Below are 27,741 nucleotides of genomic sequence, written 5' to 3'. Positions count from 1 at the left end.
TATATATATATATATGTATATATGTATATATATGTATTATTATTATTATTATTATTATTATTGGAAATTGAGAAGATACAGTAGAATTAGATAGAATAATCTATTAAAAAAGCAGTCCAGTCTAGTAATGGCACAAAGGTGATTATTAAAATTGTGCATGCTGTGTGCTGTACTTGACAGATCAATGTTTTAAATGTATATAATTATGCAAATATGCAATATGCATTAACCCTGGGTTTAGAAACACACAGTGAGAAATATGTCAATCTGACTGCCCAGAATTAATTACTGACTAGAAATGTATGAAGAGTGTGAAATAAAACACCAAGGTAATGTATGTTAAGTGTGAAAAGTCCATAAGAATCATTCTATATATAAATGTTGTGCACATCGTAGTCTGCAGAACATGGAGAAAATAACATTTGGATGACATGCAAGCAAACAACAGGCATGAAAAATAAAATGTCAGAATGTTCCTTTCTCTGGCAGTAAAAGGCATAAAGTGTAAAATCCTCATTGTTATTTCTCTCTCTCGTCTCATGCAGTCAAGGACGGTGCACATTTTCTTGTGGTAATGAGATATGACCTGTATGGTGTATTAGCATCTCCCTGTAATGGTGGTTTGAGGATGTGTGTTTTCAAGCCATCTTTGAATGAACCTTCACTGTCCATGCGTGACGGAGAGGCCATAACTCTCGCCATCATGCAAATGCTGCAAATCTCATTGGTTAATGTGAGATCCTCGGTTTCACACGAATGTTTTTTACATCAGCATTTATCATTGCTATAAATAAATAATTAAAATACATAAGAGAAAACAAGAGAAAAGTCTCATAAATAATCCCTGGCCTCTTTTTTTTAGTCTACGTTGAAGGATAACACATTTAAACTTTTTTTTTTTTTGTTCCCCCGATTTTAATATGCACTTCCCATAAAAAAACAGCATTTCATTTCCATAGAAGAATTTATACTACAGCATTAGCATAAAAATAAAATGGCATTGCAGTTTGAGAATCAGCATTAGCGTTATGGAAAAATAAGCAAGGTCACTGTTATCTCCTTAGTTTCGTGCCTAACTGTTATAATGATGCATCTGATCATTATCATATTTGTGTAAAGCATTTGTCTCATGAGACGTTGCAGGGAAAATGGTTCTTAAAGGCATATTCTTCACAATAGACACCCTGGTGTTGCATTAACAGGATTTCGGGATGAGGTTTTGTGTTTTGCTGAGAAGATTTTTGTGTTTCCTGTATTCCTCCCTAGTTAACATGATGAAAGCTATTAAAAACAGAAATTATTTTTAGAGTGCTTATGCGCTTATGCCTTTTTTCAGCAAGTAGATGGAATCTGGATGGTGTATTGCTATATATATATATATATATATATATATTTGTTAATCTATTTCTAATTTTTATTATTATTATTCACTTATTTTCCCAATCAAAATATATGGCTGCTTTTTCAACTGCTCTTAATTGGGAAATATTTTTTGGCATCTTATAGCTAACCCAACCAATGCTAACCAGTAAACCTTGACCCCTTTGCCACAAAACCAAAACAGCAGAACCACAACTAACTATCCAGAACCAAAACTCAAATCTTATGGTTACATAAAATGTGAACTCTAATTTTGGCTGCCTTGCACACTCTAGTATTTCTTTTAGGAAATGCAAATGTGTTTTAATTTCACATTCATGCTTGGAAAGCATGTCACTTGAGGATTTGTTAATCATGTCCAACTAATGCTTCTCTGCTGCAGTTTTTCTCCTTGCACTTTCCTCCTGTAGTTCTTTCTTTCTTTCTTTTTATAATCTTTAGGTTGTGTCAGGTCTGTTATCTAAAGCTGTGATTCACTTTCATTTCACTTGGAATATTATTATAAATCATTACATATACCCAAAAGCACTCATAAATCTCACTAAAAATGACCTGTTTGCTGTCTGCAGGGTGATTGACCATTTAGAGAAAGCATATGAACGAAATTAACTTGAATAGTTTTTTTATATTATATATTCCTCTCTGTATTTCCACACTGATCTGTCATCAAGCTGGGCGACATGATGTTATAGAAATGGTGCCTAGATTTATTGAGTGTTATACAATTTGAAGCTGTTATTGCTATCAAATTATTATATTTAATTATTTTGTTAATTATTATTATTATGTATTTTTATATGTACAATTACTCATACTGTTGTATAAGCTTTTGGTCAATATAATAAAAAATACTTGTTATAAAATTGAAAATATATCCTTTTAGGCTGAGGTTAAGTCAAATAGTCCTGCCATACAGTAAGTCTCGCCACACATGGAGTTGGCCGGGTTTCACGACCCAGTCATGTATAGCAATACAAGCTAATGCCACAGCCATGATGTAGAGGGGTGAAAGACGGAAAGGTTCATGCAGTATTCATGCTCTCTCTTCTATATTTAGGTATTTTATCGAGCAGAGAGAAGACAAAGAGGTGTATTTCGATATCGAATCCATCAGCGGAGTCATTAGAACCACTCAGCTGCTGGACCGTGAGGATACGCCCTGGCACAACATCACTGTCATGGCAACAGAGGAAGGTGGGTACCAGAAACCATGCTGGCTGAGCTTTAATAACTCGCAAATTAGTTTGCCTAGAAAGTCTTGGCAATAAACGGCTCTTGCACTCACGAGAAACGGACTGCCGTTCGCTTTCTCTCTTTGAAAATCGCTCACCCTCCTGCTGCTGTGAAAGCAACTCTGTAGGCCTGTTAATAGTCAAAGATCGCACCTCTAAGCACATAAGGAATAGTTAGCTCAGAAATGAAAGTTGTGGTTATTTACTCACCCCTAGTGTTGTTCCAAACCCATGTGACTTACTTACTTCTGTGGAAAGAGAAAAATTAATTGCTGTTGTTTTTTTTTTTGTTTTTGTTTTTTTTTCCCCCAAGCAATTAAAATTAATGGGGCCAAAAGCTTTCAAGCTTCAAAATGGATCCAGAAGCACTGTAAAATATCATTAAAGTAATCTAATTGACTTGTGTGCTATATTCTGCAGCTATACAGTCTCAATATAGTTGTAGATGTTGTTCACTCACAATGTTCCCCTCCAGTGAGCTGTTAATTGCTGTATCCAGATCATTGATGGTTGAATTTGAGAACCAGTTCATTCTGTTTTATGATTAAATCTTTCAGATCTCGTTTTTTTAACCAGATTCATTGAAAGATGCGACTGTAACAACGTTCGTAGTCACGGGAAGAAGGAGGCGGGAACCGACGAACATTTCAAACTTTAATAAAATAAACAAACACAAAACGAAAGTAAAGCGGCAGCCCCTCGCGGACGACTGCCGCACACAAAACATAAAATAAAGTCCAGGCCTGGTCCTCTCTCCTCTTTCACTGTCGTCACTCCTCCTTTTATCCTTCCGGAGCTCCTCCGTGGGACTCGAGACCGGTGAGTGGTGCAGGTGTCGCTCATTATCAATTACTCCACCGGCCTCGCTCCGTTCCCACGGCTCTCGGCCCCGCCCCCACTCGTCACAGCGACTTAAAAGAATTATTCATTCACAGACTGGACATTGGTACTGTATTGAACATGCTAGATGTGAATATTTAAAGCCCCTCCTGTGGTCAACATTAATGTTTAATGTTGTTATCATGTCTAGCTGGTGTTTTTAATATGCTTAAAGACAAACAATGTGCAAATTCATCAGTCAACATGAACATGTCCCTAAAACTGCAGTTTACCAAAGACAGTCTCAAAAAAGCAGTTTGAAACCTATTTCCCAAGTAGGAAATAAGTTCCACGTCTGTCAACATGTGGGGCGGGGCTTTGCATATCATTAGTGAACAGGAGCATAGTTTGTGTAACATTAGCAATACATTATTAGCTGTTTGATAGTGCAGTCAAGCCAAAGGTTAATTATATCATGTCTGACATTATAGAGAGTGATACATCAAATGCATTACCATTCTGATATGTGGACTAGTAGACGCCCCTGTATAATACGCTCTTCCTCTTCTTCATCATCAGTCAGTTTCTGGTTCAAACATCTGTTGTATTGGTATCAGTGATACTGGCCTTCAGTCATAAAAAGTTGCCATTATACAAATATTAAAAATATACTGTCTTTGTGTTGTTTCTACATTAATTTAAGGATTGAATGTGAAATTATTGCAATAAAAAACAATTATTAAAATTGTAATGTTAGGTGGAATTAATCGCGATTAATTTCAGAACAAATGTGCAATTCATTATTATTTTTTAATCGATTGACAGCACTTCAAAAAGACAAAATCGCCTTTTGTGTTGGCAGAAGAAGATACAAAATGAGGGTGAGGAAATGACAGCAGACTTGACATTTTTGAGTGAAATAGCCCTTTAACAAAGCCACTCATGCAAGAGAACAAAAACAGGGAAAGATTGGTAGTATATAATCTCCCAGATGATAAAAATCACAGGCGGTAATGTAAATGGAGTCATGTGACTCTCCTGCTGCAGATTTTATCAGAGTAATTACCCTTACACCCAGCACCAATGACACACATTCAGTCTTCTATATGATAATCATATTCCACATTTCCACATATCCAGCATGTGAATGAAAAATCACACATCGCTTTAATATCACACTTATTTTCCCTAGACAGCAATGAGATCAAATGGAGACTTTGTATAAGTCTGCTGCTCAGAGATATGCATTCATCTCCTGGAGAGCCTCAGAAGACATCTGAACTGTCTCAAACTGTGCTCAGATCTGTGTTCATCAACATTTCAAATCCAGTTCATGTATGCATTCAGCAGACGCTCTTCAAGGTTTTCTGTGCGTTCAAGGTATATTTTATAACCACATTATACTATATACTATACTTTCTGTGAACAATTGTCTCATTTGTGTCTTTTGAATTTGATATTGAACATTTCTGAAAATCACAATCAAATCTGAGCTATGAAAGTGCAATAAAATATGTGTAAACACAAAACAAATATCCCTAAAGGTAAATACGCAAAATGACAGAACACTAAATCACATTTCTGATGTTGTTTTGATGCGTTTGTGTTTAACATTGTTGTATGCAATCAAAGATACATTGAAGGGAGTCGATTTTTTTTTTACTAATGGTGTGTTTGTTGCCATGGCGATGGCTTTGCCGTTAAAGGCTTCATTCTGAGAAATGTTCATTTGTGGTCCCGCTGTGGGTGTGAATTCATGTTAGAGTGCTCGTTAGTGAGGATGACGAGGGAGAGGAACTCACTTGGCCTGGATGCTTATAAGACTTCTCAGCAATTATATTGCATTTATTGCATTTAACAGTAGCTGTGCTATTGACACATATCATGTTATTTTATTAGATATGTCTAGTTGTGGTGCATGAATGTTTTGCATTATAAAACTGATAAATCTGGCCTTTTTTGCCAGATCTTAGACAACCTACGCTCTGCGCACATCACAATAGAGCACAACAGTGAGAGACAACTTGTTTTGGTTCAAAATTTCTTAAAGACACTACCAAACCAGCTCTAAGATGAATCACAACCTTATAACCTTTGATTTGAAGCTAAAAACGTTCATCTGCGGCCACGTACACACTGTAGAATTTCAGGAGTGACAACCGCATTTAAATAACTGCAGTGACCCTGCTGAAAAATTTTAACTAAACCACTGTCAACAGAGCCATCGTGTTTTGTTCATGTTTTGAAGGCAGCTTCGCAGAGCGCACTTTTGAAGTGTTGCCATGTCCTCTTATTATAAGCTCATAAAAACATTAAGTTATGGAGTTAACATAAAGCTAACATAAAGTTAAGTTAATAAAGTAGGCAATGGCAGATTGTGATGTTATGGTATGTGGGTTATTTCCAAAGATAAATCATTTTGGAAGTTGTTTATTGGCTTGTTCTTATTTGCATTTTTTTTTTTTTATCTGACAACACAAATGAGTCAAGACATACCTTGCATACCACACATACAGAAGAGAGACACAATGTGTTTAGATACATCATTAACAGCTAATTGTTCAGTTCAGTATCCTAGTTTGACAGTGCAAATAAATTTACTCGATTACATCATTTAGGCTGATGATACACTGGGCAACTTTTTGAGGAATGTTTCCGGGCAACTTTTGGCAATGTTGCCGTCATTGGGCAACCAGGTGAGACACAGGGCCCACGACCGATCTAAAGTATCCAGATAGACATTTGTTACCCATCCTCAATAGGAAAGTGCCCAAGCAACATTGCTCAAAAGAAGTTGCCCATGCAGGCAAAATTGCTCAAAAAGTTGCCCCGTGTATCATCAGCCTCACAGTGCTTTATGGAAGAAGTGGGTGGTCACTGCTAAGCTCTTTTCTTTTTTCTTTTAAATTAAAAGTTTCAAAAAGTTTTTCTGAGATCACAAATTTGAAATGTCACATTGTTGTGGTTTCTACAGAGGGAGATACTTTTAAATAGGCTTTGAGCTCATGGAAGGTTTGTCTTTATTTATTTAGGGGGGATTATTATTATTATTATTATTATTATTATTATTATTCTCTCTATACACCAAAATAGCAATACCTTCCTGGAAAACATCCTGACTGAATATTAAATCAGTTTATATGTATAGTCTTTTTGTTCGCCTCTATTCATGTTTACTAAAGTTTTTTCAGTGTGGAAAATTCCCAGAGGGAATAACGAGGTGTTATTCATCAGAAACCCCACTGCTGTCCATTTGATCATTTTTCCCTGTTTTTCTTCTTTTAATGAGCTCACACAGTTTAGCTGTCGATACAGGGCAACTGAGCTCTCTATCTATCTATCTATCTATCTATCTATCTATCTATCTATATGTATATGTATCTGACTATCTGACTATCTGTCTATCTGTCTATCTGTCTATATATCTGGCTATCTATCTATCTATCTGTCTGTCTGTCTGTCTGTCTGTCTGTGCATGCTTTGCTTTGGTAAGAACTTGCAAAAAAGGTTGGAGTTTTTTTTTTTTTCTTTCTTTTTTTCTTTTTTGTAATATCAGTTAATTAATTTAAAATATGTGATATGTGAGTCTAAAATATGCAAAGTAATTTCAAAAGACCCTAACTGAATGTAATTTATCTTGTTAATTACTCAATGTGTAACTGCACAGAATATTTTGATGTCCTTCTTGTGGACCTCTTTTTAAATGTATGAGCATTATAATGCCTTGTTAATTTCTGCGTTTTTGCATTTATAGTGTTTTGATTCAAATTAATTTAATCAGTATGGGTCTGACTCTCTGAGAATTGCTATTAGATGATTTAGCCAATTTGTAAACAAAATTAGCCGGATCCCACCCAGGGATCAAGGAGTGCATGCAAATTGACTTTCCTCTAAGAATTTACAGTTCAGATGTGTGTTCTTTTGAGACAGACTTGATAGAAAGTTGCTTAACCTGTGTTTGCCAGTCAGGAATTAATTGGTTATTGCCATGCTATTTGTTTATCTGTTTTTTTATGTAATTTGATATTCAGCAAAACTATATTCCAGTTCACTAATGTCCCAGTCCACATGGAACCTGTGGTCAACTATGGTTATCTTGGTTTAGCTTTCTGCAGATTTGTTATTTACAATCAATGAAAACAATGTGGAAAAAGTTTGAACCTTCTAAGAACTATGAGAAGTCATGCTTCTCGTGTGTTATTGTTTCCAAGTGATTTTTGTTGCTTAAGCACTTTAAATGCACCACAGATGGGTTTAATCTATAAATAAAGGGATGGATCGATGAGATGGTGGGTTTATTAATGTTTTAATGGATAGATAAATCTCCATTACCATTATCTTCAGTGCACAAATGCTGCTTGATGTTCCTGAAGAACTTTTCTTGTTGCTCGGATATTTTTTCAGATAAGCTATCTGATATTTTTCCACATGCTGCAATGTTTTGTTTTCAGACAATCCCAGTCTTCAGAGCCACGTGCCTGTTACAGTGCAAGTCCTGGATGTGAACGACAATCCTCCGATGATCAACACAGAAGACGAGATCATCATCTGTGAAAGCACCAGGGCAGGACAGGCAAGTCCCACAATGGTCGAACTGTTTCTCTGTCTCACATTCTCTCTGACACCTACATTCCCTGGCAGAGAAGGCGAGGGAGGCCGAACAGAACCTAACAGTTAAAGTACAGAAACTAACTGCTGTTTTAATCAGTTTACTTCCTAATGAGCATAATTCATATGCATGTAATGCATAAATATGTATTTTTGTGATTAAAAATGCAAGCAGTTACTGTATTAACAAATGATAAGTTGGTCATCTGAAATATTATAATATGGGTTTGATCAATATGGATTTACATATCAGCCTGCACTGAAAATTCCCTTACAAACTGCCATAGTTCCCTGCCATGAATGGTGTAGAGAAAAAAGCGTGAATATTTAGAGGGGCTGAAATAGAAAAATGGAAGGGGGTTATAGGAATGCTAATCATCTCTCAATGAGAATAAAAAATCTGATCAACAAAGCGTGACAGCTCTGATTCACTAAAGCAGACTCCTATTTTCCTACCCACACTTTTCCATTTAATTTTGATAGGCTGTTTTTCACCAGCAGCCCAAAGAAAGAGAAGGATGAGAGCGAGAGAAAATGAAGGACAGATGAGGTTAAGCCTATTTTAATATCCCCTGTGTTCCCAACATAAAACAGTACATCCAATTCCAGAAATTATCCACACTACATTACGGGAGTAGCACATTAAAGTGCTTCTGTGCACTTTTCATGTGTTTTAAGTGGAATGTGTACTTTCTGCACCACTAGAATCATCAAACTGACTTAAAAAATAAAAACCATTTTCAAACAGGTGTTGCAAACTCCTCCCCCTGCCTGCCATTGGTTGAAAAAACAGATGGTCCCGCCCCCAGAGTCACATCATTTGTTGACCTGGTGTTGGTGAGTGGGCTGGTTGAAGATGAACCTGGTTCAAAGAAACAGAGAAATGTTTTGACAGCGCCAGTTTAGACACTGTAAAATCAGCCTACAGATGTTTACTTACAGTTGATTGCATTTAATATGGAATAAGAGAAAGTATTTTAACATAACAGTTTTAACTGTTCTTTGTAAGTTTGGTTTGATAAAGAAGGGAGAATTTAGGACTTAAGTTTATAAGTTTGCTCAGATGTTAAAGCTGAAGCGTGTGCAAGTATATGTTCACATGTTCCTTCAGAAATCATTCTAATATGCTGATTTGCTGCACGCTTATTATCAGTTACACACCAGCAAGTCCACCTCTGAATGGCTCAAGAAAAACAAAATGAAGGTTTTGGAGTGGCCTAGTCAAAGTCCGGACTTAAATCCGATTGAGATGTTTTGGCATGACCTTAAACAGTCCAATATTATAGTTTATATACCAATGGTTTAATGCAGGACTGTCTGTTTCCAGCCTAATTGCAGACTAAGTGTTTTTCTATAAATGATCCTATTTTGAAAAAATAAAAAAATCAATCAATAATAACTTGATAATAATAAAATGATACAGATATCGATATAACAACAACACAATTATTCAAGAAACATTTCCAGTAATATACAAGCATTAACTTTAACAAATGGCATTGTGAATTTGTCAGCCTTTTATTATTTCTGGTTTCACACAAGCGAAAGGCAATCCAATTAAGGTCTCCTTCAGTCTGAACCTCTTCAGTTGGAAGGTATTGCTCTTTGAAGGGAGTAAAGCACATGGATGTGCAACTCACAATGGACCGCACTGGTTTTGATGCACAAAGCACACAGAATCCTACAGCTGCTGAGATGCCAGCAGAGATTTCAAAAGTTCACTCTGAGAAGAGAGCGAGAGGGGGGTGGGGGAGGGAACAGAAAGAATCGAGCAAAACTATGTTCTGAGCTTTTGAACCCTGCTGAATTAAATTTTATTTAGGATGGTGGGTCTTCCGCATGGGAAACTGGTGAATCCATATATACTGTACAATCCAGGCATCTTACTGTAACTACAGTAGAAAAACTTTATCAGTCAAGCATCACCAGAGACCCAAAAGCTAAAGCAAAGCTAACAAAGTTCACTATAAAAAGAAAGTGTTTCTCATGTCTTTTTTTTCGGTTCTGTTGATGGCAGGTCATTCAGACAATCGCGGCTGTGGATAAAGATGATTTTGCCAATGGAAAGGGATTTTCCTTCTCTTTTCCTGGAGGAGTTCCTGCCAACCCTAACTTTACAATAAAAGACAATGAAGGTATGGATGTAGGATGCAAAAAAACACATTTATTTTTTTATTTATTTGCATATTTACAGTCAAGGAAAAACTGGAAATGTCAGGATGTTCATGATTTACAAGACTTTAAAAATATATATATATTTGAAATGAACATGCATTTTTCTAGTTATTTTAACAGGTCTACAATATTTCATCAGCTAGTTGTTTTTTGTGAGTGTAGTCTCTATAAAACGATATTTAAAAAATCCTTGTCTGGTAATCACAAACAACTGGAAAAGTCATTGAAATTCGTTAGTCAAAATGTGTGGGAATCCTAATGGGCTTGTGTTAATGTGTGCAGTTTAATATTCTCTTCCATTACGACAAAAGGCACAAAGTAGCATTCAGAAAATGTTCACTGTGCATGCCATTTTCATGCAAGCTATAATAATGAATTCACATATCAATGCTATTTAGGAAATTAAATATGTATTCATTTTTAAGGGGAAAATATGGCTGCAGAAGTCTTCTTATATGATCAATAAACTTCCCTGTTGATGTTGACCAATATTTAGGTTATAATTAAATGTTGACCGCAAGCTTAAGAGAGACGATTAATGACAGTTTAGATGCAGACGGAAGTAAAATCCCTTATGCATGATTAATAGGTGCTGAGAAGTTAAATCAATGAGCTGTAATGGCATTTCTTTCAATAATCAATATCACCATAACACTGGAGTTGTTTATTGCTCTTGCGCTATTTCTTCTTGTTCAGTGTTTGTTTTGGGCGTATGTGTGACATGAAGAATATAGGTTTGTTTTCATTCATTGTCATTGGTTTAAGTCAACATGCAGTCAACCTTTTCACTTTCCAACTGTGTTTGGGTCAATTATTCACCAGTTTTAAACCCTGCATTAACAAACCTATTGTGGTTTGTCAGTTTTAGCTGGTCTTCCAGTCTGGTCAAGCTAAAAAAAAGTACCCAAAACACCTCTAAACCAGCCAACAGACCAGAAAACCAGTTTATGCTAATTGCTAAATGTGTTTTTCAGCATCAGTTGTTCATTTAGACCCTCAACGAAGTGGCACCTTTATTCTTCCCTGTGGCAGTATTACTTCTTGTGAGTCTGTGGCTCCTTGGGTGAACTTTGAAGTGACTGGTGAAGTTTTTGTACTCTTCCAGCCACCGCATTTCCAAAATACAGCTCAAGCATGGTCGGCATGATTTATTTCCCTCATCGCTGTCCCTAGCTGTCAAAGAGCACCGGTATTCCTTTAGAGGGATTATGGGTCTAACCTCGCACAGTAGTTCAGCCCTGTTGCTGTCGAATGAATTACCAGCTCCCTAAACTCCTGAACCGACGGCCTTAATGCAATACTCACACAGATGGCTGCGGGCTGGAGGTTACCATGGAGACCGCTCTTATCCGAGGTGTGCTGCTCCTGGGTCCAAATCTGGACCCTGAAACCAGTAGGGGATTGAAGAAAGGATGGGGAAAAGGTGTTAGAAATCAGTTTCTGAAGGATATTTGATTCAGTTTTTCTTAAAGTTCATATTTATTTTAATTAGGGTTGTCAATTTAATTAATGAGAGCAAGCAAAATTCATAAGTTCAAAAGCAGCTAATTGGAGGAAACATACGCAATATATGTATTTTTCAAAGCTGTACTTCTTTTAACTTGACACAGCTTCTTAAAAAGACAATGCTCATGGCGTAAGCTGCTGAAAAACAATGAGACTTGATAAAAGAAGCCAAAAATGTCACTTTGAAGCATTTGTACAATAATTAAAATTTTGCAGACAGATTACAAGAACACATCCAGATAGACCTGATTACAAAATGAACTGATATTAAACATTATATCAAATAAAACACAATATATTGAATTTTAAAGCTGTTTTTATCCATTCAAAGAGTTTAATTGCCTCGCAAAATCTTGGGGGGATATTGATATACACAATCAATTAATCTAATAAGCGTAGCATATAATTAATTAGATTCATTTTTTTAATTGATTAACAATTAGTCATTTTAATCTGCATGAACAGATGGATGTTTTAGGGGTTGTTATGTAATGTTGTGAAATTTTAGGAAATAAAGAAGTTAAAATCTATTTTAAACTACAGTTTTAAAACTGTTTTTGTCCATTCAAAGAGTTTAATTGCCTGCCAAAATAATATTTGTTTTGGGACTTTTCTTAGCAAATATATATATATATATATATAAACAATCAATTAATCTAATGAGCATAGCATATAAATGGATTCATTTTCGATTAACAATTTATAATTTTAATCTGCATGAACAGATGTATGTTTTAGGGGTAGTGGGTAATACTGTTATGTAATATTTGGAAATAAAGAAGTGAAAATGTATTTTAAACAACAATTTGATATCAATATCAATAAAGCTGTTTTCTCCATTCAAATAGTGTAGTTGCCTGCCAAAATATCTCCATTCTTAGCGTACCTTGATATACACAATCAATTAATTTATTCAGCATATTGTGTAATTAATTGGATGCATTTTTTTATTATTATTATTTGAATCTACATTAACTATTAAAAACAGATGGATCTTTTAAGGGGTAGAAAGTGATAATGCAATGTGGTTTTAAGAAAATTCTCTAATTAGAGTGCAAATGTTGCTACTTTTAAAAGTAATTGCTGGTAAAGTTTTATCCCATGTCTAAAGATCAGTAGGGGAAAAACAGAAGAGAGGCAGATCGATGTTATATTGGTAGACAGAATGACTTAGATAGTATCGTGAGTTCCATTCCTTTCCTATCGAGATGACTGCAGTATGGAGTTTACTTCATTTATCCAAGTGGTACTCAGTGCAAATCTCACTCTCTTTGTCTACTTCTCACATGGTTTCTCGCTCTTTAATCTCTCTCCACTGGGACATGCCACTGTTTACTGGTCTAAGAATTATCAGCTCTTGCCACGGGTGGTCGATGTCGTGTGCGCTGCTCTTATTGTGTCTGTAGAGAGACTGCGAGTAAGTGAAGCCCCCTTGTCTACAAAGACCCAAAGTGCTTCAAATTTAGTAATAATACCACTTTCCCATCTTTACAAGTGCTGTAAAAGAGCAAATGGGTCTTTATGGAGGTACTTTAGCTCTTTGTCTCTAAATGGCTGCTTTGTGGTGAAAAGTAAGCAAATTTTAACACGGTGCCTTACTTTTGCACCTTTGATTTTTTAAGGCATTCAATGGAATTACCCAAGCGCTGCAAAATAAATATAATTTCCCTCCATCTCCATTTCTGGATTTATAGGTGCAAATTTATTTGGTACGCAGTGAAGGGGAGGCTAAATGGACTAAATTATTGTCTGTTCACGTTTTGCTTTATGAACACTGTCTCTATGTGAATAACAATGTAAGACGGAGGGCCCCAGAGCACAAAGCCTCCTTGCACGGATATTCAGTTTGATTATATTCTCTAGTCAATTGCGCTTTGTAGTGGAGCCGAGGGTAATTAGAAAAGTAATATTCATGAGCGAGCTTATGAATGGCATGGTCAAAAACATGCTGAAGGCATGCAAACATGAAATCTCAGAATCATTGGCATGCTAATCAGATCCACCTATGCACACATATACACTCAAACACCATCTTAAAGGAACAGTACACCCAAAACTTGTCTTTATTTATTTGTCTACACATGCACATAAATAAATAAACAAATGACAAGATTTGGGTGAATAACTATATATAGTCAATATATTTGTCAGTAATTTTGAGAAAATATATATGCTTCTTTAAAAATGTTAAGAATTTTAAAGCATATACCTTAATTTTTATTCTACAGAATAATGCAAATGAGTTTGGAACAATATGAGGGTGAATAATACATAAAAGAGACTTTTAACTTCTCTTTAAGTGGAAATCTCTACCAAAAAATCCCCAAAATAATTGTACGTTTTCTTTTTTTTTCCCACACACCTCATTTCTCACTCCCATCTGCTATTGTTAGGTGTCTCTCTTTCTCTCACTCTCTGTCTATCCCTCCTGTTTCCCATCTGTCTCTGAAAGGCTCTCATCCTATTTCCATCAGCTTTCTACGCCTGTATCTTTAGGCCTTTAAGGAGACATGATTCTGTTGTCTGATTCTGCCTTGTTTTAATATGCAGTCAGCGTCTGAGAAGGCTCTTCTTATATTGGGTGTCAGTCGGTTGGTGGGCGTCTGGACAGGAAACCAGATAGACTGTAAACCAAGAGGTAACAGGAGAAATGAGTCATTATCCAGTAATTATGATCATTATTATGGTGATAAACATGATAAGGCCACTTCATAAGAGGAGGATGATGATGGTAATGCAATACAGTCTGAAGATAACATAATGAGTAATAAGTGACCAGATGACCATGATGAAATATGTGGACAGGATATCTTTTCAATATAGTGCAAGTAAAAAGAGGAGGAGTCTAGAGGTGGTTCATAAGGCTCATATGATAGCTTTGTGTGAGAAACAAACAGAAATATAAGCCATCTTTCTCTTTTAACCTCAACATCTGGCCTAGTTTCTGTTGGTGCTTTTATAAAAGCTTGAAAGAGTAGCGATGTGTGATTCATGATCTTTATTTTGAGTTGAATCATTACAGTGAATCAGTTCACAAACCCAAACGATTCAGACTCAATTTAGTCATGTAGATTATTTATGAATAACAACTTAAATTCTTCAGTGTAATGTAATGATTGTAATTACTTTCTGTTAGTTCACCTGATGACTACTGTGGGATCGAGTAGCTTCTGTTTGGTTAAACTGCAGTTTTTAAGTATCTTAATCTAGGGAACTCATATTAATGTTAAAAAACCTCATAAAGTGAAATTTTCATGCCATGGGACCTTTAATGACCGTGATATTTATCAGTATGGAAATGAAGGCCGGTGGTCTGGATTACATCATGAGTGGTGCTTGAAGAAAAGAGCTCGGGGCATTTCTCGGTCTCCTCTCTCTCTCATTCACACATATATTGTTTGCCTTAGCTCTAGATTCTCAGGCAAACAGCAGGATCTTCAGGCTGCCCACACCGCGGCCCTCAACACTTCTGCCTCTTATTGAGTTTAACGCCTTCGCAGGAGAGAAGAGCTCTGCTTACATACTGTGTACTCAAGGGTATAAGTGGTTTTTATTTCTCACGGTGTGGTTTTTATCACAACTCTGTGGTCACAGCTTTGGTCTGGTTTGGAAAATGTTCTTATATGTCGCCATTTTTATTTTTACATTTTTGTTTGAAGCAAAGACACCAGTCTGTCTCAGGCATTTAATGGGAGCATTGTGTAATTAATTTTAATTGTCTTTTTTAAATTAAATATTTCATCTTATTTATTAATATGAGAGAGAGAGAGAGAGAGAGAGAGAGAGAGGGAGGTCTCATGTAACCAGAATTCTGGTCCACATTGCAACTTATTTTGGCCTAGTTACAGAGGAATGCACAGACATGGAGAGCAAGTCTGTTCTGTTTTGTGGGTCATTTAGGGGTTTATCTGAAGTCATTTTTTGCTCATCTAAACTGGATGAACAGAAATTATACTGAAATGATGAAAATCTCTAGATTTATTTATCAACCCGTTATCATGTAAATATTTCAGCCAATGTTTTGTTTTCTGCATAGATAATCACTAATTTGTTATTTTTTTGTTCCCACATCAGTGTATTATTGTGCAATTTATTTTATTGTTTTTAATTTGTTGATAATTTAATTTACTTATTTATTTATTTATTGGTACCAATTTCGGTACCAAAGCAAAACACAAAAGCATGCTAATTAAAAAACTAATTAAAAAAATGTACAAAAATCAGTGCCATTCTTTATACTTATTTTCCTCAAGTAATAAAAGTATGAAAAAAAAGTAAACAAGTTTCACCCAAAAGTTTTTGTCATATTTCTGCTGCCGCTGAAAAACATCTGTAAACTGTTGTCTGTTTTAGGGTTTGCTGGTGTGTTTCAGGATCTTCCTCAGTCTGCAGCTGTAAAAGCAAAATATAATATACTTGAGTAAAGCAGTGGGCTGAGTCTGACCAAATGCAACATTAGATCATTGACACCAGCTAAAATATAACTTTTCAGTAAATAACAAACCTCAGCTTTTATAAGAAATTTAGATAAGATTGCATGTATTAAGTGTATATCAAATAGATGGAAACTGTAGTATTAAAAACACTTTACAATAAGATTCAATTTGTTAGATAACATGACCTATCAATAAACAATAGTTATAGCAAGTATTCTTCTTAGGCTTAATTTCAAAATTTACTAATACATAAAATCAAAAGTTCAATCTGTTAAAATTATTTAATGCACAATGAAAAAACATGAATGATCAAGTGTTTGTATTAAAAAACATTCAAAGACATTAATTAATGTTGTAAAAATATATTGTTCTCTCACTGTAAATTGATGTTAGATAATAGCATGAAGTCATGTTAATGAATGGTATCTTATTGTAAAGTCTATACAGGAGACAAAATTTGACTATACTTTCATTTAATCCAAACTGTGTACATACTTAATTTGAAAGGGCTTTTAAAACCTGCTAGAGTTATCCAGCCAAGAATAACAACTAAGTTAGCTAAAAATAAAAGCCCAGAACTGCTTTTCTGACGGACTGATATCACATAAACAATGTTAACCATTTGTACATTCTCTAACACGCATATTTTAGATTCACAATTCATTTAATAGCCTCTGGTGTATAAAAATAGTAAATATCATCATGTCCTCCTGTTTTTTTTTTTTTTTACCCTAATAAAAGTTATAGGAGTATTAAATAATTAATAAAGAAACTTCATTCTAATGCTCATTATATTAGCGTTAGCCGCACTTATGCTAAATATTAACTATGCTAATAACGGCGATGTTTATTTCAATCCGACATTCAAATAAAAATATGGAATAATATTCATAACAGAAGCGGTGTTTCCCACAGACTTGCACTCTATTTGCAAATTCATTCTCTGCCAGCAGGAGGCACTTGGAGAGCGGGAAAGATAGAGGTTTCCCCGGTAACGGCTGTAATCAAATAAGCCAAAATTAATTCTAATGCTCATTATATTAGCGTTAGCCGCGCTTATGCTAACGATTAACTACGTATATGCTAACGGCAATGTTTATTTCAATCCGAAATTCAAATTAAAATATGGAATAATATTCATAACATAAGATCTAAATATTAGAAATTTAATTGAACTTTACCTGCTTGAACTCTTTCATCTGATCCGGGTGTCGGTCTTTAAAGTGTTTTGTTAGTTTGATGTGTTTCCTCCTTTTGAGGTCGCCACGTCTCAGTGTTTTTATGAAGAGAGAACGCATCTGCACACCTTTCGGATAATGCATCAAGAACCAGGTTAACCAGGTACTCGGTACCACCGGTACTTAAAGGGGTCCTATTATGCTCTTTTACAAAGTCTTTATTTTGTCATCGATCTTTGTGATATCACAAATCCCGGAAAATATGCGTTGTAGTCCAAACGAGTCGTTCGTTGTAGTTTTTAAAAAGTGATTTCTGTTAAATAAAATATCTCCTTTTGAATTGGACTTTGAGCTTTGTAACTTTTATCAACATTACAGACTAACTAAAGTTGAAAAAGTGAAAAAGCATAATAGGACCCCTTTAAAAAAAACTGGTACCGTAACGTTTTCATTTTTTTAGTACCGACTTGGTACCGAAGTACCGAGTCTTTTGACAACACTAGTGGCAGGTGTCAATATAACAGCATGCACATTTCCTACCTTATTTGTAAATGAAATTCATCTCCAATCCTTCTTCTATTGTTTCAGGTTTATCCATAGTTATTCAAATGCTAGAAAAACTTATAGCAGCTTTTCCATGTAAAAACCGCCAAATAAAGTTTACACGTAGTTACTTTATGATACATAATATTCAGAGGGTGGGGAGATGGGGGATTCCCCAGCTCAATATGTCTCTGCATTGATTGAATGATTTTTATTTTCGGCAGCCATATCACCCTGTAGCCTAAGACTGGTTACCCACTGAAGCTAAGCAGGGTTGAGCCTGGTCAGTACCTGGATGTGAAACCTCCTGGGAAAACTAGGTTGCTGCTGGAAGAGGTGTTAGTGAGGCCAGCAGGAGGTGCTCACCATGTGGTCTGTGTGAGTCCTAACACCCCAGTACAGTCAGTGATGGGGACACTATACTGACAAAAAGCACCGTCCTTCGGATGAGATGTATATATATATATATATATATATATATATATTTAATTACCACTTAGGCATGTTGACAATGTATATCTTCAACATTGTCTATGACCAGATATGTTTTCAGTGGATTTTACAAATTTGCTTTGCTTGAGAAAGCATGAAAATATACAGTTACAATGTTTTTATTATTATTATTATTATTATTATTTGATTTAGTCGAGTTAGTTTTGCATCAAACACAATGTAATTTTTGGCAGTCGAGATCTGGCAGCAATAGCGCATTTTTCCGCTTGGGTGAGCACTTCGCTGACAGCTTACCTCGCGCATGAAATCAGCCGCATGCCAACAAACTACTGAGAACGTGCTAAAAGGCGCCAAAGCTGTGGAGAATCCGCTCGCCTAGAAGCTTTCGTAACTGACGTAGATTTACAGAAAATTACCATTGTTTGTCAAATAAATAATTTTACGTACATATTACCAACACTTTATTAAGCTTTAAGTTACACCTCAAATGACAAGGGATCAACGTATAATCATGTTTATATTAATTAGCCCGTGAACTCGTTCCCTCAGACGACCTGGGTATGCAGAGCATGCACAGCTCATATGGACGGAACACCACTGTTATTTAATAAGAGAATGCTGAATGATTTCTAGGTTACCTGACAAAACAATTTTTGTGATGAAATTGCCTTTATTAGAATAGGATGGATGCATGGATTAATGGATAGATCTGTTAGTGCCTGATCAAAATAATACAAAAAAATAAATAAATAGGCTAAATACAAATATAATGCAGATATTATATTATATTGTATTATATTATATTATATTATATTATATTATTAACACAACATATTGAAATTAACTGCATTATCAGGTTGTATTTTTCATACATTTTTCACATTATATTCCTCTCCACCAGTAAGCTGGTGTGTGGTGGGCGTTCTGGCGCAATATGGCTGCCGTCGCATCATCCAGGGGGATGCTGCACATTGGTGGTGGTTGAGGAGATCCCTCTCACAATGTAAAGTGCTTTAAGTGCCTAGAAAAGTGCTATATACATGTAATGAATTAATAATTAATTATTTTATTTTTTTTATTATTATTTTTTTATTTATTTTATTCCCAGTGAATAGGACCCACCCGGCTGACACTACTCCAATAATAGACCATGCGAAATACCAAAAAAAATCTTTAAAATATTGTATATTATATTATATTATATTATATTATATTATATTATATTGGCACATAAAAACTAAACAGACTGCAATTGATTACTTTTTGTGCTGATAGTCAAAGATCTGAGTACATGAAACTAATTATTAGCATTACAAAGATGTTGCTCAGATTGAGTGGCTTTCTTGCTCTGAATTAAAAGATTTTAGCCAAACAAAGATGTTCAAAATAAATTAGGTCTCCCCGGCTGGCACCTAGCTTGGGCTGTTTTTCAAAAGTGCTACCTCAAAGTGTCAACCTTATTTATTTATTCACAACAGACGCTGAATTTGAGTGAGAAATATGTCCTAACTTCACAAGTACTCAGAATGAATCTTCCCTTGATCATTGTGTTTGTGCCAAATCATCACAATGACATTTTATTTTCCCTTTTTTTTCACGGGCAATTAAACCAGCGCTCAGATCTCTTAACGACCCAGTTACTTTAATAGATCAATTGATTTCTGAAGGCATCTTTTTGCACGTTTGCATACAGAAGGACCTTTCTAGTACAGCCCCTTATCAGAGGAGTTGAAAGCTGTTGCTGTCAAGCTGATAATATTTGGGAATTTTAATTAGTCGGAGTGTCACTCAGATATCCTGCCGCTGCAGTGAAGGTTGAAGTGTTGTTATGCGACAGAACGTGGCTGTTTTCCCACTGAAAGCTGCTTTTTATTGCTTCAAGGTGATCATTTTTATTCTCAGTGTTTTTTCCATTAGTTAAGGGGGAAGATAAATCAGCGGATATTCTGACAGTATTGCTCAGGTTAGGGAATGCCGCAGTATTGCTTAGATATTTTCTAATTCTATTCAATACTTTATTTCATTTCTTTGATGACTTATTAACCGCACTATGCCGAGGTTTTGAAGTTCTTTGAGATCAGAGAGACCAAAACACAGACTGTAACAAACAATTAGCAGTATTATGGCCAAAAATCCACACTTTATAGGGTGCAATGAAGGCTTCGGTAAAAATGGCATTCAAAAATTCTATAATGTAATGTAATGTAACTTTTGGTAACACTTTATTTCGATAGTGCACTTAGACGTTCTACTAAGTATAAGTTACTTTGCAACTGACTTAACTAACATTCATTAATTTGCAACTACATGTTAACTAACTCTCATTAGAGTGTTAGTAGGGTTAGGTTAGGGTTAATAGAAGTAGTTAACATACTTGCAAAGTTACTTACATACGTACCATCAAAATAAAGTGTTAGGAGATATTAAGCAGACAGTCAACTAATACTATAATGACTGCTAGTTGACAGTTACTAGTTATATCTTACTAAATGTTTTTCACATATGACAGAAATAATGTTAACAAATAGCCAAATAGTTGTCAGTGTTGTTATATTATTTATATACTATAATAGTACTTATTAATATTTTGAATTGGTTATTTTAATATTCTGATATTTTCAGTTTTCATTTTAATTTGAGCTTTAGTAATTGTTATTTGCTTTTGCCATTTTTATACATTTATTTTTTTTTATATTTCAGTTTAGCTTTAATTTATAAAGTTTCAGTTTTAGTCATTTTGGTGCTTCAACTTTAAACTTATTTTGTTAACACTTTATAATAAGTTTAATTTTTATTTTTTTTTGCCTTTTATTTGATAGGACAGTAGTTAGACAGGAAATGAAGTTGGAGAGGGGGGGATCGGGACAACGCTACAACGCTACATGTCGACACGCTTCCCACGAAGCTATCGGCGCCGACTAGTTTCCAATAGTTAACTATGTTAGTTAACATGAACTAACAATGAAAAGTATTTCTAAAACATTTATTAAGTAAGGGATAATGTACATCCAGCCGGTTGTTATCGCAGAATAACCCCCCGACAGGGTCTTGTATCACCCTGAAGGGGGTTATTCTGTGATAACAACCGGCTGGATGTACATTATCCCGCTTATTACACGGCTACTTGCCACATAAGTAAATATTTAGAAACGAAATATTGATTTGAGTTTAAATATTTGAACGCAAAGCTTCCGTGAACACAGCAGTTGTGAGCAAGCGGCAAGTTCAAACTAGACTGACATTTAAGGGATACGGTGCAGTCAAACCACTTATTACACAACATTTTACCACATAAATAATTATGGCGATAAAAGATTTAAGACGAAAATGTTTTAAAATCTTACCAGTTTGTTAGTTACCTTATAATAATAATTATAATATATATAATAATAATTCCACAGAGCCGTGTAATAGTTATAGTAATAGTGTAATAATCATAGTTAATGTTAATTTCAAAATATACTAATACATTATTAATATTAAAAATTGTATCTGTTAACATTATTTAATGGACCTGAGTTGACATGAACTAAAAATGAACAGCTGTAGTTTTATAATCTAACACTAACAAAGATGAATAAATACTGTAATAAATAAAGTATTAGTAGTAGTAAATTGTGGTTAATGCATTAATATTAACTAATGGGACCTTACTGTAAAGTGTTACTGGTATTTTAGTTATTTTCCACATTTCTAAACCTTTTTTTATGTGATATTTATATTTTATATTATTTTATTTCTGATTGATTTAAAAATATACATTATTTTATTTTATGTATGTTTTTAATAGTTTTAGTTAACAATCACAATACCAATAGATATGTTGGCATTGTTTTACTGTTGTAGATAATTAAGCTTTTTCCTTTTTTTTATGTTTGATGTTAATATAATAAAAGTTACAGCAAACATAGCAAATAAACTTATTCTAGTACACCCACTTTTTTGTTATTGAATACTGAATGTCCTTTCATGTTGACTTTAAATTGCTGCTCTCCTGCGCACATTTCAGTGCAGTTGCTAAGGTGTTCTGTTGAGTTGTTAAGGTGATTGTAGTCCTACAGTGCAACTCAGTGGATTTTTTTTCCCATCTGTTTCATCGCATGCCAGAGAAAATGCTTAAAAAGTCTGCTTGGAAAAATAACACCCCAACAAGGTGTTTGAGGTTTTATTCATGTACAAATGGTGAAGGATGAATTATGTGCCGGAGTTTAATATTTTAGGCTTGAAGTTTGTTAAAATCCCTAACCTAGAGTATGAACCATAGTAACAGTGCTGCTTTCCATATAAACCCTCCTGAATAAAAGCTTTGCTACAAGTGCACAGACTGTGTTGCATAACAGACATTTGGGGGTTGCTTTTGACAAGGATAAATGATTAAAAACTATGGACTTAAATATTGAACCGAGAAACATCATGCACACCAAGCGCCTGCCTAACGTTTGTGTAGTAAGCAGTTATTTTCCATCAACTCACCCATTCAGAAACAGCCCAGTTTAACGGTAGAAATGACAGTATTTGTATCAAATTTGTATCAAATACAATTCCTGCTGAAGTGGGCAAAATGTGACCTCCTGCTCACCATGGGGCAGCAGTTTGCCCCGCTTCATATTAAACATGAATTAAAAGACCAGTTTTGGGAGCTGGAAGCTGAAATACTAGTGACAAAATAACCGAATTCAATTCTAGACACATTGACTTGTGTGTCATATTCTCCTTCAAGCAAGTATTTCAAAAGCATCCATAATCTGCAACAAATAACTGAAAAATATTCATCTTTGCAAAGAAGAGCCGATTGACATCGCAAACGCTTGACATTTCAAATGAGCCTTTTGACAGAGTTGAGTGAAGCAGCAAATCGAAAACGAATTAATTGGCTATGGAGTGCTATCCGCCAATCAAACAGCAGCTCATTAGCATAAACACATTACTTGACCAATAGAAATTAATTCCTTTGAAGGTGCTTGGAAACGTTGTGTGGGATAAGGTTGAGTAAGGCCTTGTTTTCCCCCAGATCGGTTGTGGGTTGACTGTTTTCCGGACTGAGATATTGGCAGATATGAAGGTGGTGGTTTCAGTCTGGTTTTGTGTCCTGAACATACAGCTTATGTTCTCACATGACACTTTGAGCAGTGTTGCAGTGCAATTAGAGACAGTGTGCTGTCAGCCACCAGCGGGTGAGTATGACACGTCAACATAAACCAAGACAGAAATGCTTCCCTCTCTACAAAGATCGAACCTTTTTCCGTTTATTTGTTTTAAGCAACATCTGGGGAAAGGCTTATTGTTTGTAAGACTTGAGAGATAGAAGAGTATTTTTTGTTTGTGGAATTCATAAATCGTGTGCAAGAAATAAACTTTTCCATTAAGATCCTATGTTCAATGTTCAATTTTGTTCATATATTCATTATATTATATTATATTATATTATATTATATTATATTATATTTTTTGCACTTAGAATGCTTTGCACTTTTTGACTTTTATTACCTCCAGACCAAGAGAAACTACTTTGAAATCAAGAAAATTAAGTTGTGAAGACTGACAAAAATAAATAATGCATAGCTTCTTTGGGCTTTCACATGTCTGACCCTGCAAGCAAGATTTCTTGTATCTTGTAATGTCTGCCATGAACAAGATGTTGACGTCAGATCCATAAGGGAGTAGATTTCAGCCTTTGCATCTCTCTTGTTCTTTCTCTCTCTCTTTTTTTGATCATACATTACAGTACATTGTTTAGAAATGCATGTTCTCTGTAGTGTGTCTCTGTGATTATTTATGGGACACAGTTGGGTGCCAGGAGCGAGAGCTTTTTGTGTCTGTGCAGGTGTTTAATGCTGCTGGCAGGAAATGTTTTTTCGTAGCAGCAAGACACACAGCAGCTTCTGACTTACCCATATGTGTCCATTATCCATGTTAAAATCCATATACATGCGCACATCCACATGACATGTAATGCAATATAAGTATCTGTCAAGTAATATCAGTGTTTCCAAGTCCGCGGTTTTCCCGTGGAATTGGGCTACTTTAACACTGTTACCGTGGATTGTTTTTCATGTCCGTGGGTTGAAGCGACCCCAATAACGTGATATTTAGCCCCTAAAATGCAAATTTTACTAGGGGAACCCTGCCAAAAAAAACGTGTATTTTACCCCCCGGAATGCGATTTTTACTGGGGGTCCCCCCTAGAAACGCGATTGGGCTAGTTTTGGGCTAGTCTCGCGTAGTCAGACCTTCAGACTGACGGCTGAAGGTCTGGAATTCATGGCATTATATTATATTATATTATATTATATTATATTATATTATATTTTTTGCACTTAGAATGCTTTGCACTTTTTGACTTTTATTACCTCCAGACCAAGAGAAACTACTTTGAAATCAAGAAAATTAAGTTGTGAAGACTGACAAAAATAAATAATGCATAGCTTCTTTGGGCTTTCACATGTCTGACCCTGCAAGCAAGATTTCTTGTATCTTGTAATGTCTGCCATGAACAAGATGTTGACGTCAGATCCATAAGGGAGTAGATTTCAGCCTTTTCATCTCTCTTGTTCTTTCTCTCTCTCTTTTTTTGATCATACATTACAGTACATTGTTTAGAAATGCATGTTCTCTGTAGTGTGTCTCTGTGATTATTTATGGGACACAGTTGGGTGCCAGGAGCGAGAGCTTTTTGTGTCTGTGCAGGTGTTTAATGCTGCTGGCAGGAAATGTTTTTTCGTAGCAGCAAGACACACAGCAGCTTCTGACTTACCCATATGTGTCCATTATCCATGTTAAAATCCATATACATGCGCACATCCACATGACATGTAATGCAATATAAGTATCTGTCAAGTAATATCAGTGTTTCCAAGTCCGCGGTTTTCCCGTGGAATTGGGCTACTTTAACACTGTTACCGTGGATTGTTTTTCATGTCCGTGGGTTGAAGCGACCCCAATAACGTGATATTTAGCCCCTAAAATGCAAATTTTACTAGGGGAACCCTGCCAAAAAAAACGTGTATTTTACCCCCCGGAATGCGATTTTTACTGGGGGTCCCCCCTAGAAACGCGATTGGGCTAGTTTTGGGCTAGTCTCGCGTAGTCAGACCTTCAGACTGACGGCTGAAGGTCTGGAATTCATGGCAGCTTTTATTGGCCAAGGCCCACCCATGAGGCCATTTGACTGACATGTCAAACAACCAATCACAGTTCGTTTCGTTTCAGCGTCACGCCTTGGGGGCGTGGAAATGTCGCCACAATAACAGACCGGTGTGTAAAACTCTCGGACGTATTTTAAAGATTTTATGCTGCGAACTTGAAATATTTCACATACTTTTGAGAATCCAGCGTTTAGTTGATCCTGATAAGCGCTCATTGTCACAGTTGTAAACACGACGGCTTTCTTTCTTGTTTCGTGAGGGGGTTTGGCGCCACTGGATTTTTGTTTCCAGGCGGAACGTTAAAGAACGCGACACACACGTCTCCCGGAAATCCTGTATAATTCAACCAATCCGATGGCGACTTCGAAACTCCTGAAGTGTTTCCACTTTTGTGTGTCGTATGCATCAGACGTTCAGCCAACGGTCCGTGGGCGTGACGTCTGAGGCTGAGACTAGTTTTGGGCTAGTTTTGAGTAGCAATTGGGTGGGTTTTGTTGTGAAAACCTGGCAACCCTGAGTAATATGGACCATATTTAAGCATGTTTTTGAAAAGAAATACAATAACACTGTATAACGTTTTATTATTCATATTAATTATTATTTTATTATTAATAGTATGCACTGTATATAAGCAATATCACACAAGCAAGAGCAGATATTAGGATCAATAGCGTGAAAAAAATAGTAACTTGCTTTTTAGACACACTATTGCTCAACTTTGGTTTTGCTTAGTCACGAAAATAGTGTAAATGTATCAGTGTTGTTGAATGAATCTGCTGACTGAATGATTCAGTGGTTCATTCATAAAGACAGTAACTTGTTTCATTCTTGAATGAATCTGTTTTTGAACAAAATAATGTGACCCGTGCTGGCAAAATGAGTCGGAATGCGCACGGTCTAATTTTGAGCTATAGGCAAACGAAGTGAAAAATGTGGGTTTTGGTCGAATTTCAGGTTTTCACAAAAATGAGTTAATTAAACCCTCGTCTAGCAACCCCAGTGCTCCAAATAGTAATTAAACATCTAAAATTACCTTTATTTGTACAATTTCTGAGAGGAGTACATTTTTCTCTGCTCGCTTCTTGCAATTCTGTGTACTGTATACACAGAATTACAGTAAGCTATTCACACAAACATAATCTGTTATGTCTTAAGTGAACGTTTGGGGAACTGTTAGGGAAAACATTTGATGTGTAACATTATATTAGATCCATGCTGTACAGTAGGACTTTCTATATAGGCCGTCTGTCTCATTAATGGTAATCTAACAATAAAAGAAAAGATTGCTGCTCTTTATTTAACTGCTTTTGTAGTTTTTTTTATTATTATTATTTAATCAATGTATTTGTAATAAACACACTGAAGTGATTTTTACATTTGATTATTTGTTTTTCTTGAATGAAAAAATAAATGAAATCAAAAAAAGTGTAAAGAAATACTCTTTGAGAGAAGCAGTCAATCAGCGGAAGTTAAAAGCAGATCATAAGTGTATTTATTTCTTGTCTCAGTGTTTAGCGCAGTTGTCGTTGCTAGGAAACACTTGTTTTGTTTACTGTGTTGAGACGTGCTGAAGTTGTGTTTGGTCTCGTACTGTATCGTGTACCTTGTCAGTGTCATGCGCTTAGCCCTTTTTTGTGATAAACAGTAAAGTGTGTTCAGCTGAATTCAATTTCCAGTTTGTCAAACGGGTATAAAAAAGGATAGTACACCGCGGCAGCCCTCGTGTGAAGACCGAAGAGTGTAAAGACCATCGACTTCACAGTGCAGGGACACAGACAAGGGACATAAGTATCGGTTTTGATTATTACTACTACTCACAAAACACGCATCACACACAATAGGCAGCACAATCCTAATAACATGTGCACTTTGCCTATGTCTGCTAATACACTACTTTCTTTTTCTATTGGTCTCTGGAATTGCCAGTCTGCAGTAAACAAAGCAGATTTCATTACATCTATTTCTAGTCATTCAAGACTAAACCTCATGGCCCTGACAGAGACCTGGATCAAACCAGAGGACACTGCTATTCCTGCAGCACTCTCCAATAATTTATTTTCTTTCTTTTCCCACACTCCCCGTCTAACTGGAAGAGGTGGAGGTACTGTTCTGCTTATCTCTAATGATTGGACACTTATTCCTTTACCTTCTCTGGGTATTAGCAGCTCCTTTGAATCACATTCAGTCACTATTACCCACCCTTTTAAAATCCATTTTGTAGTTGTTTATCGACCCCCAGGACCACAAGGTAACTTCTTGGATGAAT

At 35.6% G+C, this 27,741-nt stretch overlaps 1 protein-coding gene across 1 annotated transcript in view; it reads left to right on the top strand.

The window, feature by feature from the left end:
• Positions 1–27,741, top strand: part of LOC107653102 (cadherin-18-like) — a 130,499-nt gene that overhangs the window by 95,092 nt on the left and 7,666 nt on the right. Inside the window, exons 8-11 of the mRNA XM_016439740.1 lie at positions 470–571; positions 2,438–2,574; positions 7,883–8,004; positions 10,057–10,174. Of these exons, the coding sequence (XP_016295226.1) occupies positions 470–571; positions 2,438–2,574; positions 7,883–8,004; positions 10,057–10,174 (479 nt within the window). The remainder of the gene's footprint in view (positions 1–469; positions 572–2,437; positions 2,575–7,882; positions 8,005–10,056; positions 10,175–27,741) is intronic.

Source organism: Sinocyclocheilus anshuiensis, unplaced genomic scaffold, assembly GCF_001515605.1.
Source record: "Sinocyclocheilus anshuiensis isolate Anshui unplaced genomic scaffold, SAMN03320099.WGS_v1.1 scaffold1328, whole genome shotgun sequence".
Classification (NCBI taxonomy): Eukaryota; Metazoa; Chordata; class Actinopteri; order Cypriniformes; family Cyprinidae; genus Sinocyclocheilus; species Sinocyclocheilus anshuiensis.
Note: the sequence above shows the minus strand (reverse complement) of the source record. Positions and strands in the feature narration are given on the sequence as shown.